General features: G+C 51.9%; 1 protein-coding gene across 1 annotated transcript in view; it reads left to right on the top strand.

Moving 5' to 3' along the window:
• Positions 1-15,152, top strand: part of SH2D4A (SH2 domain containing 4A) — a 49,606-nt gene extending 34,454 nt beyond the window's left edge. The window contains 5 exon segments of the mRNA XM_032468796.1: positions 2,430-2,535; positions 3,101-3,302; positions 5,711-5,841; positions 13,282-13,502; positions 13,955-15,152. Coding sequence (XP_032324687.1) covers positions 2,430-2,535; positions 3,101-3,302; positions 5,711-5,841; positions 13,282-13,502; positions 13,955-14,047 — 753 coding nt within the window. The 3' untranslated portion in view covers positions 14,048-15,152.
• Positions 15,153-15,966: the final 814 nt, after the last annotated feature.

Genomic DNA, 15,966 nt, shown 5'->3' with positions numbered 1-15,966 from the left:
AAGTTCCCTGTGTGCTCACTGTTTCTTGAGCCTGTCCCTCTGCGCTGAGCAGGTGCTTGTAGCCCGAGCACTCGGTGCCCGCAGCCCCCCTCCAGGCACCCAGACCCCCGGGTCCATCCAGACGGGGCCCTGTGGCTCCCCAGCCCCCACGTTCTGTTGCAGCAGTGCTGCGTGTACTGCTCACCGTAACCGAGGCAGAGACTGGATCCCGTGGAGAATCTGACCCACAGAAGGTCTGAAAAAGGGGGGTGGATAAGAGATGAGGCTCTAAAAAGGTTCTAACTGGTCTCAGGTCTGAGACAGAGGCAGCCCAGGCTGGGTTCGTGTGGACCGTGTGACCGATGCCTTGATGCCCCTGTAGGGCCAGGCGTGACATGGAGAGCTGGCACGTCTGAGACTGAAGTCGTGGGGAAGTGTGACCCTGTGGGCCTCGTGGGCCTCTGCTCCTGTAATATGTGCCTCTTTCTAAAACAGTAACAATAGAGGGACCAGAGTCACAGTAAACAAAACAGACACAATCCTGCCCTCAGGAAGCTTGTACTCCTGACGGAGAGACAGATGATAAATAGATGAATGAAGTCAGGTGGTCAAAGGAACACCTGGTCTTGAGAAAAAGGATGCAGGATAAGGATGCTGAGGATGGCGGGGAGGGTGGGAGTTGATTTTTTCAAGGGGTAGTCAGGGAGGGCCGCCCTGAGAAGGTGATGTTGGAGCAGAGGCCTGAAGAAGGAGGGGAGGGTGATGGGGATGGCTGGGGAAAGTTTGTTCCAGGCAGAGGGAACAGCACATGTGGGGGCACAGAGGTGAGAGCTCTTGGATGTGGTTGTTAAATTTATTCCTAGATATCTTTTTTTTTTTTGACATAATTTTAAATGGGATTTTTTTTTACTTTCTCTTTCTGATATGCCGTTATTAGAGTAAGGAAATGCAACGGGTTTCTGTGAATTAATCTCGTAGTCTGCTACCTTGCTGAATTTGTTTATTCTAACAATTTCTGTGTGGAGACTCCAGGGTTCTCTTTGTAGAGTATCATGTCATTTGCAAAAGTGGGAGTTTTACCTCTTCCCTTCCAATTTGAATACCTTTTATTTCTTTTTCTTGTCTGATTGCTGTGGCTAGGACTTCAATACTATGTTGAATAGGAGTGGTGAGAGTGGGCATCCTAGTCTTGTCCCTGTATTTGCTGGGAAGTCTAGTTTTTCATCACTGAGTATGATATTGGCTGTGGATTTGTGGTAAATGGCCTTCATTTGTTGAGATAGGTTCCCCCTATACCCACGGTGTTGAGAATTTCTATCATGAATGGACATTGAATTTTGTTCAATGCTTCTTCTGTGTCTGTTGAGCTAACCATGTGGCTTTTGTCTTTTCTTTTGTTAATATGGTGTACCACCTTGATTGATTAGCATGTTTGAACCATCCCTGTGACCCTGGAATGAATCCAACTTGATCATGGTATATGACCTTTCTTATGTTTTGCTGGATTCGGTTTGCTAATCTTTTGTTAAGGATTTTTGCATCTATATTCATCAAAGATATTGGCCTGTATTTTTCTCATTTTGTAGCGTCTTTGTCTGGCTTTGGTATTAGGGTGATGGTGGCCTCATAGACTGAATTTGGGAATGTTCTCTCATCGCCAGTTTTTTGGAAGAGTTTGAGAAGAATTGGCAGAAGTTTGGCAGAAATCCCCAGTGAAGCCATTTGGTCCTAGACTTTGTTTGCAGGGAGTTTTTGTTTTTGTTTTTTTTCAATTACAAATTCTATTTCACTTCTGGTGATGGGTCTGTTCAAGTGATCTGCTTCTTTTTGACTCACTTTTGGCAGGCTGTATGTTTCTAGAAGCTTGTCCATTTCTTCTGCGTGTCTGATTTGTTGGCATCTAGCTATTCATAGTATTCTCTTAGGATTTTTTGTATTTCCGTGGTATCAGTTGTTAATTCTCCTCTTTCATTTCTTATTTTATTTGGTTCCTTTCTCTTTTTTTCTTGGTGAGCCTGGCTAGAGGTTTGTCAATTTTGTTTCTCTTTTCAAAAAACCAGCTTTTAGTTTTATTCAACTTTTCTGGGTTTTTTTTAACATCTGTTATTTGTTTCCTCTCTGATCTTTAGTATTTCCTTCCTTCTGCTGACTTTAGATTTTGTTTGTTCTTCTTTTCTAATCCTTTTAGGTGGTACATTAGGTTGTTTATTTGAGATTTTTCTTGTTTTCTGAGGAAGACCTATATTGCTATGAATGTCCCTCTTAGAACTGCTTTTGTTGCATCCCACAGATTCTGTAAGATTGTGTTTTCATTTTGGGGCCCTCTGTCCCATTCCACTGATCTATATGCCTGTTTTTGTGCCAATACCATGCCTAGTGTCCACCTCCTTGCAGGAGACTGTCAGAGACCCTCACCAGTGTTTGTTTGTGGTTTTTCAAACAGAAGAAAGAGTCCTGTGAAGAAAACACAAGGTGAAGAAATAAAACAAATAGATGAAGAGAAAACCAAACAAATTTATAAGAACTGGAAAGAAGATTCGGAGTGGCAGGCCTCTTGTGAGTACCGAGAATCCTCTGTAACACCGAGTTGTTAAATCTGTTTGTTCACTTAATTAGCTGACCCATCTAGGAGGCATTAAAGTGGTTGTTGGGAGATGTTTTCACACTAAATTACTACTCAAAGGCTATGAGCCACTTGTTGAATAGCAGAAAGGTTCTCAATTCATCTTGAAGTCAAACATAACAGCAGTTGGCCAATAATGCCTGAAGTGCAGATAGACTCAGGAAAAATTAGCCTTACCTCCCTCTTCAGAGTCTTTTAAGGCTAGGTTCCTAAAACAAAAACAGCAAAACAAGCAACCTCTGTGTTACAAAGCAGCCAGAAAAGGCAGCCTTGGGACACTTTTATGCACCTATGCAGTCTGTGTAAGGACCATTTAGTTTTTGGTCTGGGAGACTGAGTCCCTCGTGGTCCAGCCATGTGGGCTCTGGGCGTGGCCCTGCTGCCTGTCCACCGTGTCCACAGCTCTGAGCCCCTGAGGGGTTCCTGGTCTTTGCTAGCGATGCCGGGCGCGAATGTGAAGACGTGGAGTCACTTTCTCAAGCCCCGCTGTTTTTCTAGTGCGAAAATCCAAAGCAGCTGATGAGAGGAGGCGCTCTCTGGCCAGACAGGCACGGGAAGACTACCAGAGGCTGTCCCAAAGAGGGAGAAAAAGCGGGGGGCCGCAGAACTCCCGGAGTGGCCCCCCGCAACCCAGAAGGCCCCCTCTTCCCCCCAAGCCTCAGTTCCTGAGCTCAACCGGACACCCTGACAAACCTCTCAGGTAAGATGCTCGCAGGTGGCTTTAAGCAAAAGCGATGAAACCAGCCGATTAAAGATAAATTGCGTGGCCACCACGGGGTGCCAGTCAATCCGGCCCCACCTCTGAGCCTGAGATGCTGGGGTCCCTGGGCAGCCTTCATCCCTCCTCATCTGTAAATGCCATTGCCAGTACCGTGAGCATGGCCAGTGACTTCGTGAAGATGTGCAGACCGGGTGATGACTCCCTGTGCCCCCCGCCCAGCCTGCCCCCACCTGGTGGCAGCCAGCGAGGGGAGGGGGGACAGCTGGGGGGGGGGTCGTCGCAGCAGGGACCCAGAGCCGGCTGGCCTTGACGTCGTCAGCGAAGCGACATTTCCATGGCTCGAGATTAAAGATTTGATGCTCATTCTGGGATACACAGCCAAGCTCACCATCTGGGAATTTAGAAATGTTCCTCTTTTGAATGAAGACTTTATTTGGTGATGATGGTACCTTGGCCTCCTAGGCTGGGGGAGAATTAGGTAGAGCAATTTGTTTCGGAAAATCCCTGAAGAAAAACACAGTGACATCACAGCAGAAACCCCCGCCCGGATGTTAACTATAAAATCGGTTTCTCTTGGTGAGGAACATTATATGATATTTTCATATTCCGGTGTGTAGAAAGATGATATTTATAACAACCAGGAGGAATCAAATATTGACTTAGTGAAACACAGCTGTCTAAAGCCTTGTCTTCTGAAATAAAACCTTAAAATCTTTCTCTGTTACCAGTAGGGAGAAACAAAAAGCAAAGAAGTCCCTTTGCAAAGGGTCGGTAATCTTCAAGGTTTTTCCCAAGGGGATTATGACCTCAGAGGAAGCGCGAGTTGGGCCGTTTTGTCTACTATGATTATTCCTATTTACTCAACTGAAAGATGTCATTTGGGGACTTGGGGACTGACACTAAATGACCACGTTCTACAGAGTGACAGTTTGGGTAACTGTTTTTTTCTTACGGACAACAGGACAGGGCAGGCCCCTCAGTGTTGTGACCAGGGCACAGAGTGCGGGCTCCTGTTCAGGGTCCCCTCTGTCGTCCAAGCTTGTCGCCTGGGGAGAGGCGCACACGTCCCCACGGGGCTGTGTGCGCCTCTCCAGGCTTTTCCAAGGGTGGGAATACGACTGGTAATCCACCCACACCCGTGGTATTTTTAGAGCACAGCCTGTGTGACCGACAGCAGTGACGGTGGCCTTTAAAAAGGGCAGCTCTTGTTCTAAGCTCAGTTAGCTCATTTTTCCCAGCTGAAGACATTTGCTGTGCAGTGCTTCTTGTGAGGCAGCCAGACTGGATGGTTTCAGGGCTGGGACTTGAAACGGTGATGACTGAGGTCAGCTAGGAGCCAGCCTGGGGAAAAGACTGGCTGTCCTTGGAGTTTCTGCTTGATCTCTAAAGATTTTCCAAAGAAACCTCATCTGAAGGCTTGTAAGAGAGCTCAACATGTAACCTCACGTGTGCAGTGTCTGCTCCCCAGGAAAGGCACGTTATTATAGGCTGTTTTCTCCAAAATGCTGTGCACACGTGAACTTGCATGCACATCGCACGAGTGTGTGTACGACTGAAATAGACATCACATGTAACTCACCACAACGTGTCACCATAAAACAGCGAAAAGAGCGTCAGTCAATTTACATGAAAGGATAGTCCAGTAGCTCCTCCAAACTTGTTGTTTTTACATCGAATTCTGCTCAGAATTAGTGGGCCTGCCACTTGGAAATCTGTGTGTTACCCCCCAAGGGTAGTTTTGTGATGGAAACTGACTTAAGTTCTGGGACTAGACTGATCTCAGAACGATTCTGCTGCCTCCTTTTCTTATCAGCCTTCAAACATTCTCCTTACATTTGCTTTCCGTCTCTGAGACTGCCTTTTAGCATAGCTAAGCCTCTTCAACGTGGGGGCGAGAAGGAAGCCAGTCGGGGAGGTTAGTGGAAACAGAAAGAAGAGGAAATTGAATGATGAAAGTGTTAGGAGAGAAGTGTCTTTTACTGTATCTGAGGTCTTCCGTCCGCAAGTACCTGCTCTTCAGGAAAATAACCCGGGGGGGGGGGGTGTATTTCACTTTCTTTTGTTTATTTTCTCAGATTTTAATTGGGAGTTAATGGGGCTTCTAATTTGTATTAAAAATGAATTGAAGTCTGTGTGTTAACCCAGCAGTACCTCATAACACAGCGGAGCTACGGGACTGGAGGGGCAGGTGACAGATCTGTTTCTTCTCCTCCCTGCCCAGGAGGGACTGTGTGATGGCCGTGCATGGGTCCCACCCCATGAGCTCAGCCCGTGTGATCAGATCTTGAGACATATGCAATAGTCTATGTGTGTGAGTATGTGTGATTTTTGAAAGCATGATGTTCAAATTAGTTGAATCTAACTTGCAATACTTTTATAAATCCCAGGCATCAGGGAGTGACGAGGACGGCGTCCAGCTCTCTCCAGGAGGACATCGTCCACTGGTTCAGGGAGGAGCAGGTCCCGCTGCGAGCGGGCTACCTGGGGGCTTCGGACAGCATCGCCCCCTGGTTCCACGGTGAGTGCGCGGCTCCCTCGGTGGGACCGCATCTGACTCTGACAGTGGGTGAACCCAGCATTCACCAGGAGGGCAGAGAGGATAAAGGCTCCCTTCTACTTGTGCTGCCCGAGAAAAGTCTTTGAAATCCTTTCCACAAAGCAGTTTTATCAGGGAGCTGCAGGCTCATGACATCTCAGTAAGTTGCTACGTGCATGAGAGATGAACACTGCTGGGCGTGGGGAAGGTGTGCCTCCTGTGCACCTACACGGGGCCCCCACCAGAGGGCAGCACCATCACCCACCCGGGGCGGGCCGCGGTGGCTGTAGGGTGTGGCCAAAGGTCAGCTCTCCATGATCTGGCTGAGTGACCTGGGCACCTGGTAACCTCTGTAACAAACGCATCTCTCTGAGCCTCATTTTCCTCATCTGTTAAGTGAAGGAGTTGAACTCTGTGATCTTAAACTGAAGAATTCTGGGTTTTGATCCTTGCATTCAGGCTGCGGGTGGTCTGTTGGAGCCCGAGCAGAGGTTCGCTCATGAGCTGCTTCCTCATTTGACCCTAGAACTTGGCTCATTCAAGCCCCCTGTTTATTCAGCTCACACATCACTGACCTCTCTGACGTGTGTAGACAGAGAATTAATTACCTGTGCTCACCTCTTGGAGGGAAGGGCCAAGGAGTACATAAGACTGAAGTGTGAAGGTCCGTCTAGAAACCCGCAGGCTCAGTTCTTCGTTCTGCCCATCAGCATTTTCCCCACTCCTCTTAAAGATGCAACAGTGTTCAGGGGCTTAGAAGCCAGCAGGGGCCGGGCATGGGGAGGTGGGGAAAAGGCAGAAGGAAGTGTATAAACACAGATGTCTGATTTAGGAGTTTCCGAATGGCTTCTCTCGTTGTTAGAGAATTCACATCCTTGCTTTATGCCTCAATAGTTGAGCATTATTCCTCTGAAATGTTATTTTCGCTTCCTTATTCAAATGCGAATGTGATTAGACGGTTGATGAAATATCTCCATCCTGATTTATTTCTTATAGGTGTCTTTGCTGTCAGGAAGTATAATTGAAACTGCCTTCCAAAGGCTTTAATTTTTTAAAAATGTTGCATCTTACGCTACTTCAAAGCAGACCCCACTAACATCTGTGGGGTATCAGTGTAGTTCATACCGCAGCTATTTTGATGGCTTCCTTTTTTGATACACCCTCCAAATTTTCATTCTCCATCAGGGGTTAATCCTGTTCATTTCTGGGAGGCAGTTACCCTCTGGGACTTATGTCCCCTGGAGACGACTGTGCAGGTGGAATCCTGTGTCCCTGTCCCCCAGCAGTGGGCCATCCAGGCTCCATCAGCACAGTCCTACCTGGAGAGATTGCATTGAGAAGGTCTCATAGAAGCCACCCACGATTTTTTAGGCCAAAACCTTAATGAATCTGGAAACCGGCACCGATAAGCAATAATCTGTCCTTCGACTATTTTGCTGACGAGTGGAGACTTCTTAATGGCGGGGCCATCAGAATCCCACCCATCCCTCAGGATGGGACTTCCAAGCCTCTGTCTTGACCAAGCACAGATTCCTGATCCATGTGACTTCTCAGGGTCACACAGAGGGATAGCGCACACCTGTGAGTGGGAGAAGCTGTGGCTGGCAGTGGGAGGATGTCAGTGCCCGTGTGGCGCAGGCGAGGGTCTGGGAAACCCTGACCTTGGGAGGGACCAGCAGGGCCTGATCCGGAAGCCCTGGGAGCTCAGGGAGTGACCCGCCGTTCAGCCCCGAGGCTTCGTGTACATTACAGCGTCAAAGCGCTTTGTCCAAATTACTCTCTGGTTCTCCCATGTGGCTGCCTGATACTAGTTCAGATTTCTGAACTAACTGAAGACGAAACACAAAGAGGAGAAAGCTACATCTATGCAGATTTGGGAAGGGCTAGCTTTTCTGTGGCAAATACCATGCATTGGTTTTTTTTTCTGGGAGACCCTGACTTTTCTCATCAATTACCCAATGCGGCTTAACTTGCTGCAAAAATCTGAGTATGTTATTCCATTAATATTGAGAATAGTCCATGAACCCCAAAGGCCTCTCTTACTTGAGTTTCTAAAATTTTTTATTTATTTAATTTGGGGGTTTTTTTGGAGACGGGTAATTAATTTTTTTTAATATAGTTATTTTTCATGGAGGGACTGGGGATTGAACCCAGGACCTCGTGCATGCTAAGCACACGCTCTACCACTGAGCTGTAGCCTCCCCCACTTACGTGAGCTTTTGTTTATTTGTTTTTAATTAAAATTTGTTTATTGAACCATAACTGTAAGTCCTCTAAACATTTTCAAGATTCCTTAATATTTGAGATCCCTCATAATGCCCACGTAATAAAGCATGAAGGAGTTAAGCACAAACCAAACCACAGTGAAAACAGAAAATGAACAGTGTTTAACCTTAGCTACTGGAAGAGGTGCAGAAATGGATAATATCGTACAAGAAGTAAACATCATATAAAGATGGGAGGAAATCTTTTAAAAATGCAAGGAAAGATTTCTGATTTTTCCAAATGATGCAGCCGAGTCGTCACCCTGACGCTGCCAGACACAGGGGTCACGGCCGGCCTGTGCCCAGGGTCCGGTCTCATGGTGGCCCACCGTGTTCTTGGAGGGACCTGGAGGGACCTCAAGGGGCAAGAGAGGGGAAGTGGGGGGGTCCGAGGGGCCAAGGAGAGCGACTCTGCTTCGGGGCTTTACTTGGGATGTTTTTATTGAAAGGAGGTTCCTACTCTTTAGACAAGGACTTTGAAATCCACATTTCTGCCCTGAGATTTCTCTTTGTCGTCACGTGCCTTGTGTCCTGGATTCCCGCTGTCACCACCAGAGCAGGCTGGATGCGGCTGCTTTATGCCGGGATGGGGCGGTGGAGGGCAGTGGCTGGACATGCATCTCTGGGCCGCCCTGCCTGCACCCCGATCCCAGCCCCCACTGGCCCGCCGTGCGGCCTCCAGGAAGTCGCAGGACCTCCCGCACTTGCTACTTGTCTCTTGCCTGTGTGACGTGGATAATGACATTGCCTGCCTCGCAGGGCTGGTTGGAAGACTCGGTGAAGCGCTTGGAACTGTGTGGGTCACACAGTCAGCCCGGGTTCATCGGGGCTAGCCATTAAGGTGATGGAGGGAGAACCGTGATGTAACTCTGAATTATTAAGGAAACATGATAATACTGTAAGAGCTCGGGCAGTTTCTCCTTGTCCCTAAGGTGCCTGAGACATCAAGGGTGAGGTGTCGGCATCCCAGGGCAGCTCCTTCTGTGCCGAGGACCAGGGCAGGGCCAGAGGCGCTCTGAACGCGCTTCCTTTAAACACTGAAGGGCTAGAAAGCAGCGTCAGGGAAGAGGGGCTTCCCCCCAAGTTTAAGCCCCCCCCCCCCCCCGGGGATGATAACACTTTGAATCTGCAGGGTTGCTGCCTGGAAACACTGTCTTCTGAAAGCTGCCTTGGCTTCCGACAGCAGGGCGGGGCTTTGAGGTCACCTTGACAGCGGAGACGCGTTCCATCAGGAATGCCATCACAGTGCTGTCCCCTCCCTGCACCGTGTTCTGGGGCAGAGCACGGAGAACAGATGGCAGGAGAGGAAGGAGGGCTGCCTGGAGGAGCTGTCGGGGCCACACCTGGGGCTCTCCCCTCAGCAGACCCGCCACGTGGTCAGGGAGCCCCTGGGGCTGGGGTGTCTCTGTCCTTGAGCTTAGGGACAGCCACTGGGGTCACTGAAACATCCTTTCCACCACACCCAGGGACCACACTTAAACAGTCACTGGAAGATGCATCTTCACTAGGTCACCTGGAGGGAAGTGAACACTTCTTTGTGAAATAAATGCCCATTTTTTATTTTCAGTCAATTCCAGAGAAATTTCATGAGCCCAGTGGGTCATAAAAGCCAAGCACCAGAGTGGGAGACGAGAGACCTGAACATGCCCCTAACTTGTCCTGTAATCTCGGCAGGTGCCTTTCCCATCTGTAAAATGGCCATGGTCATAGTATTAGTTCTGCTTATTTTAGAGGCATTTGAGGATTAAAGGAACAGTGAGTGGCAGCGAGGGGCCCTCGGGGGCAGGTGCTTTGCTGGGTGGGCACCCTCCTGGCCTCTGGGGTCGGGCTCCCGGCCCACCTGAGGGACGTTACGCATGTTAGGAACTCTGTCGTCGGAGGGCGGTGACAACACCTCTTCCTCAGGCCACCATGAGGATGGAACAGGGTCCTGCCCACCGTGAGGAGCTCCCGGATGACAGAAGAACCCCGAGTGCTCTTGCCATCAGGTTCTCTTTCATTTGGTTGGTAAAGCAGCTTTTCCAGATGCTGGAAGCAGGCCACACACATGCACACCTAGGCTTTGGGGGGCCTCAGAGAAACATGAAGCGTGGCCCTGGTCCCTGGGATAACGGCTTTCAGACCAGAGGCAGTGGTCGCATAGATGTGTCTCTGAGAAGGGAGTCCCTAGCTTGGCTGACAGACAAAGCCATCCATTGTCCTTTTCTGGGCTTCTAAGTGGCAGGGGCTGAGGGTGTGAAGGTAACTCAGGCGGCCATCCTGGCGCTCACGAGGAGGTGAGGCAGGGAGAGACAGCGGCTCAGAAAGCCTCACGCCACTGGGCTGAGCCTTGGAGAACAAGGAGGAAGCGGTGGAGACGGGCAGCCCACTCCTGCCTTCCTCCCGCGGGGTAGTGGCTGGCACTTGGGTCCTGACGGGGTTTCAGAGTAATTCCAGGCCTCCGGGGTCTGTCTGTCCTCTCCCGTGCAAAAGCAGTTCTCCTGGGCCTGCCCTCCAGCAGGGGTTAGGGCTGCGGGTCCAGGATGGTCGCCACTCGCCACATGTGGCTCTTTACATTAGCTTCAATTAAAATTAAGTAAGTTGAGTCCCGCAATCACACGTCAGGTGCTCCGTGGCCACACGTGGCTTGTAGCTGCCACGTGGCCAGCACAGACAGCATTTCCATCATCACAGACAATCTGGCTTAATACTGTTCCTTGGGGGCACTCGGGTGTCATGCAGAGAAATGGGCATCTCTCTGCTCCCCTCCAAGCTGGTGTTCAGGCTCTTAGGAGTTAGCGCCCCCCCCCCCGTGCAGTGCCCCCCGGAGTGGGCCCCGCAGCCGGCAGTGCCCCCTGCTTCCCCCTGGACGGCTGTGGGCCTGCCGCACGCTGCCTAGGTCAGCTCTAAAACAGACCCCGGGTGAAGACCTGGTTCATTTCCGATCCGATAGCCGTATTAGTGATGCACTTCAAAAACTGAGGAAGTGGAGGAGAACTTTCCGCCAGCCCAGAAGTCCTCCCGTGACCTCACACAGGTTTGATTCTGGTCATTAGTGTGAAGGGAGGTGGCCTGGATGGGGGCCTTCTGGGGGTGCTGGATGAAGACCACTCACTGCTTCAGAATTCTTAGGGTCGTGCATGGGGCGACTTGGGATGAGGAATTCTGTAAGGAGACGGGTCCCCGGATCAGCGACTGACGCTGGATTTTGGCTCTGTGGTCAGGAACTCCCTTAGCAGGCAGACCAAGCTCTCTGCTTGACCAGGCCTCCCTGAATGCACCGTGGCCCTCGATGGAATCACAGGCAAATTGTAGAGTGACCAGTACCATCAGATGCACCAAGAGAGTGTGCCCTTCGGGGGTGCTGACCCCGTCATGACGCAGAAAGGAGAAAGCCTCATCTCCACAGCCCTCCCCTCCAGAACCTGCCGTCAGGACCGCTGAGCTGAGGGAGCCCCGTAGGAGCTGGGACTCGCCAGCAAATCACCGCGCTGTGTTCTGGCGTCTGCAGATCAGACAGTGCCAGGATTTGTGTGTGGCAAGCAAGAAGTACTCATTAAGAGGCTCTCAGACAGTCTGATTTACAGCTGCTCTCGGACCTGATTTGGGAGGAACTTGACCTTAACCTGCATTTGGTTACAATTTCCCAGACTAGCTCTCACTGTAGGAATCAAATCCATCCTGAGAAAATCCAGATATCAGGAGCCCTAGCATCTGTCCCAGCTGTTGACGTCACTTGGAATTTCAGCGTCAACCTCTCAGTAAGTCCAGGAGGGAAGAGAAATCTTTCCAGAATGGGGCCCTCGGAGTTCTCAGTGCCAGGGGAAAGTCCACCTGGTTTCAGAGACAGACCTCGGTCCCCTGCGGCCCCTGGGCAGGCGGGTTCCCGTTGTCCCGTTTCAGCCCGCAGTCATCCTCAGCGGGGCCAGGTGTGTGTAGAAGGTAAACCAGGCAGGCAGAGGCAGCAGTCGGACCTGTGGGCGCTCACGTGAGCATCATTTCCTTTCTGTGAGGTCAGAGGGGGGACTTCAGGCCTTGCCACCATCCCCACTCCCATCGCAGCGTCGCTCTAGGGTTGAGCCTCACCCTGAGATGTGGAGGCGGCTCTGGTGGGAGAGGACGAGGCTGGCTGGTTGGTCTCAGCAGGGGGAGGACAGGGGACTTTTCATCCCCCCTTGATCAAAGGCCTCCTTACAAAAAAGAGGATAGAAATGCTTTTACTTTACTTTTTACTCTGGGTAATTGGGTTTAATTCTCAATTACCTTTGCTAACTTCGGTCTTCGTGGACTAAAGGCGCCATCTGAGGGGTTCCAAGAAGAAAAGGGGGGAGCTGGAATATGAGTTTAGACTAACTGGGAAAAGGCTGCTCTGAATTAATGTGAATTCATGCGGCATCTAAACTATACACATACACACATGCATGTGTAAAACGTGCATGTATGTGAAGAGTTCATTCTTTTGAATATTTGAGAAGAGAGAAATACTGAAGCATATACAGTCACACATGCACACGGACGGAAACCTGGGTGTCTACGTTCATTCCTTTAAATGCCGATGAAGCATCGCTTAGGAGCAGCCACAGCAGAGGGCACTGGGTCGAGCTGGGCCATCCTGGTTCTGTCCCTGACCGGCTGAGTCCTGACTGGGGTGTCCACTTTCAGTTCTGTCAGCCTGTGGGGTTGGGTCCTTGCAGTGGGAGGCTGTTGTGTGCACCGTGGCACGTGAGCTGCATCTCGGCCACCGCGTGCTGGCTGTAAGAAGCACTCCAACCCGGGACAACCAGAAATGCCTCTCAGATGTTACCCTGGGTGAGAACTACTGTTCCAGTTCAAGTAGGACCATTCCCAGCCCAGAGCGTCCCCATCAGTAAACTGAGCATCGTCAAGTCCCCTCCTGGAATGACCGTCAAGGGTCCTTCCAGACTCAGAAGCCGCCCACCCCCCGTGCTGTTGTAAGCGGGTGTGTACGTGGACGTGTGCCCTGAGCTCGCATGCACGCTGTCCCTTTGCCCAGGCAGCCTCGCCCGGCCCAGTTACCAATACCAGGGGGACGGATGAAGCCCCAGGTGGACCCGGACTTGCCCGTGTTTCTACTGACCCCCCTATCCCCGCGGCTCTGTTTAACAGAGGAGGGTTTGGGAAATGATGCGGCTGAGACACCGGCTCCTCTTTCCCACAGGAATCCTCACGGTGAAGAGAGCCAACGAGCTGCTCAGCGCCTGCGTGCCGGGCAGCTTCCTGGTGCGGGTCAGCGACCGGACCCGAGGCTACGCCCTGTCCTACCTGTCGGACAGCGGCTGCAAGCACTTCCTGATCGACGCCTCCGCGGGCTCCTACAGCTTCCTGGGCGTGGACCAGCTGCGGCACGCCAGCCTGGCCGACCTGGTGGAGTACCACAAGGTGCCGTCCTGCGGCGGCAGCTCCCGCAGGCAGAGGCCAGCGCGCAGCAGATGGAGCCCCGCGGCGGCGCAGGGGCTGTGCGCGACCCTCCCGAGAGTAGGGGTGCCGAACTGCGCTGGTGGTGCCGCTGAGCCTCGTTCCTCCCTCGTTCCTCCTCAGGGAGAGGCCACTGGGGCGGAGCGTCTAGGAGATGCTGCCCAATCCGTGCACACCCTGATCCTGTCTGAGATGGCTCTGAAGCTGGAGCTCAGGCCCAGGAGGGGGGAAGGGAGGGAGGGAGACGATGTGGCAATTGGCCGATGAGAAACATCTCTGTTGAGGTTTAAGCCAAGAAAGCGTCGTGTACCTCCGGGGGCGTTGGTGGGGCAGGAAGTCACGCGCGCTGGTGAGGTGGGCGGGGCGCGATCGGCACTGACACCGTCTCACCCCCTGCCTGTACCTTCTGTTCACAGGACGAGCCCATCACTTCGCTGGGGAAGGAGCTCCTCCTACACCCCTGTGGTCAGCAGGAGGGGCCGCCCGACTACCTGGAGCTCTTTGAGTGACAGCCCCCGTCCTGTCCCCCTGCGGCCGCCGGCCGGGCTGTCGCCCGGACAGACACCAGCGGCACGGACACTGGTGTGTGAAGCCACAGCACCCTGCAGCGAGCCAAGCCCGATCACCCCGAGGGATCTCGGGGCCCCACGGAGACCTCTCTTCTGCGCAGTTGCTGGCGTTGACCCCTACGAGGGAACGCCCCCTGCATCCTCCGCCCTCCAGACTTAGAGGGAGAAGGGTCCCCCTCTCTGGAGCCTTTTCTGATGTCTGAAATGAACACAGAAGAGATGGGAACCTTTTAGGAATGGAAGTGCACCTCACAGCGGAACTCTTTCCTGCCCTCTCTGCCCGTCTCAGAAGGCCTCCGGGCCTGATGGTGCGAAGTGGGGCCCTGGCTTTGGGGAGCGGGCAGAAAAGCCTTTCCTCCTGGCTGAGCCGACCCCCCACCCCCACCCCACACACCTTTCTGTGCACGTGGGAGCCAGGACATCAGAGACGCAGGAAAATGCAAGGTGGGAATGTTGCAAAAGGAATGAGGAGTTTGAAGTCAGAGGGTGAGAGGCTGATTGCGTCCAGAGACACTCAGGGGATGGCAGGAGTGTGAGGGAGCTGTCTGGGATGAGCCTCCTCGCCCTGGAGGGGCGGGTCAGGGCTCCCTGGAGGCTGTGGCTGTAGCCAGGACCATATCGAGAAGGGTGAACCGTGATGTGCGGGGGTGTGAGCAGGCAGACGAGGGCAGAAGGGTGAACGGCTTGGACACTGCCTGTCGTGGGTTGAACGGTGTCCCCCCAAAGATACGGTGAAGCCCTAACCCCCTATACCTGTGAATGTGACCTTAATCAGGGCCTTTGTGGATGTGATCAAGTCGAGATGAGGTCATACTGGATTGGGGGGTGCCCCAAGCCAATGATGGGTGCTCTCATAAGGAGAGAGGGGTTGGGAAACCGAGGCACACCCAGAGGGAAGGTGGTCATGGGACAGCAGAGGCAGAGCCGGGTGCTGAGCTGCAGGCCAGGGGACCAGAGGAGCTGGGCCAGCGGCGTGGAGCGATGCCCCCCAGGACCCCCCTTCTGGCCTCCTGCATGATGAGCAAATAAATGTCTTTTGTCGTAAGCCGCCGGGTTCATGGTATTTTGTCCCAGCAGCCCTGGGAGACCAGCATAGGAGCTGATGCCATTCTGTGCCCTGACATGTGGGGTGGACCCTCTGTTGCTCACAATGAAGGGAAAACAGGAGATCCCCCGACCCTCAACCCCACCCCGGCTCCCTCTGGCTCTGGGCACAGACTTAACCCAGTCAGGAACCTCACGCCCCACGGATCCCACCCCCAGCCCCCAGCACCGCCCGGTCCAGCCCCAGGAAGGGGGACCACGGCCTTGGCCAGCAGCTCGCTGAGCCACCGAAATCATTCTGGGAGGATGATCCTTCAGGCTAACTCCTGTGTCGGCGTCCCTTTCAGAGGAAGCGGAAGGTTGTGGCTGTCGCTGGGGTTGTTGGTTTTGTTAAACACACACTGATGCTGTAAAATGTAACCAGGGACGAGGCGGGGTGTGTGAATACCTGTGAGTGTGTGTGGGTGCACGTGTGTTTTTAGGAGAAAGTTTTATTTTTTATTTCTAAATTATTTTTAGTTTGCTATTCTTACTTATTTTTTTATTTTTATTTTTTTTTTACTTTTTTATTGAAGTATAGTCAGTTTACAATGTTGTGTCAATTTCTGGTGTACAGCACAACGCTTAAGTCATACGTGAATATACATATATTCATTTTCATATTCTTTTTCATCATAAGCTACTACGAGATATTGAATATAGTTCCCTGTGCTATACAGGATAAACTTGTTTATCTATTTGTATACATCAGTCAGGATCTGCAAATCTCGAACTCCCCATTTATCCCTTCCCACACCTTTCCCCCCTGGTAACCG

The sequence above is a fragment of the Camelus ferus genome, chromosome 26 (assembly GCF_009834535.1).
Source record: "Camelus ferus isolate YT-003-E chromosome 26, BCGSAC_Cfer_1.0, whole genome shotgun sequence".
Taxonomy (NCBI): Eukaryota; Metazoa; Chordata; class Mammalia; order Artiodactyla; family Camelidae; genus Camelus; species Camelus ferus.
This window is presented reverse-complemented; position numbering and strand designations above follow the sequence as displayed.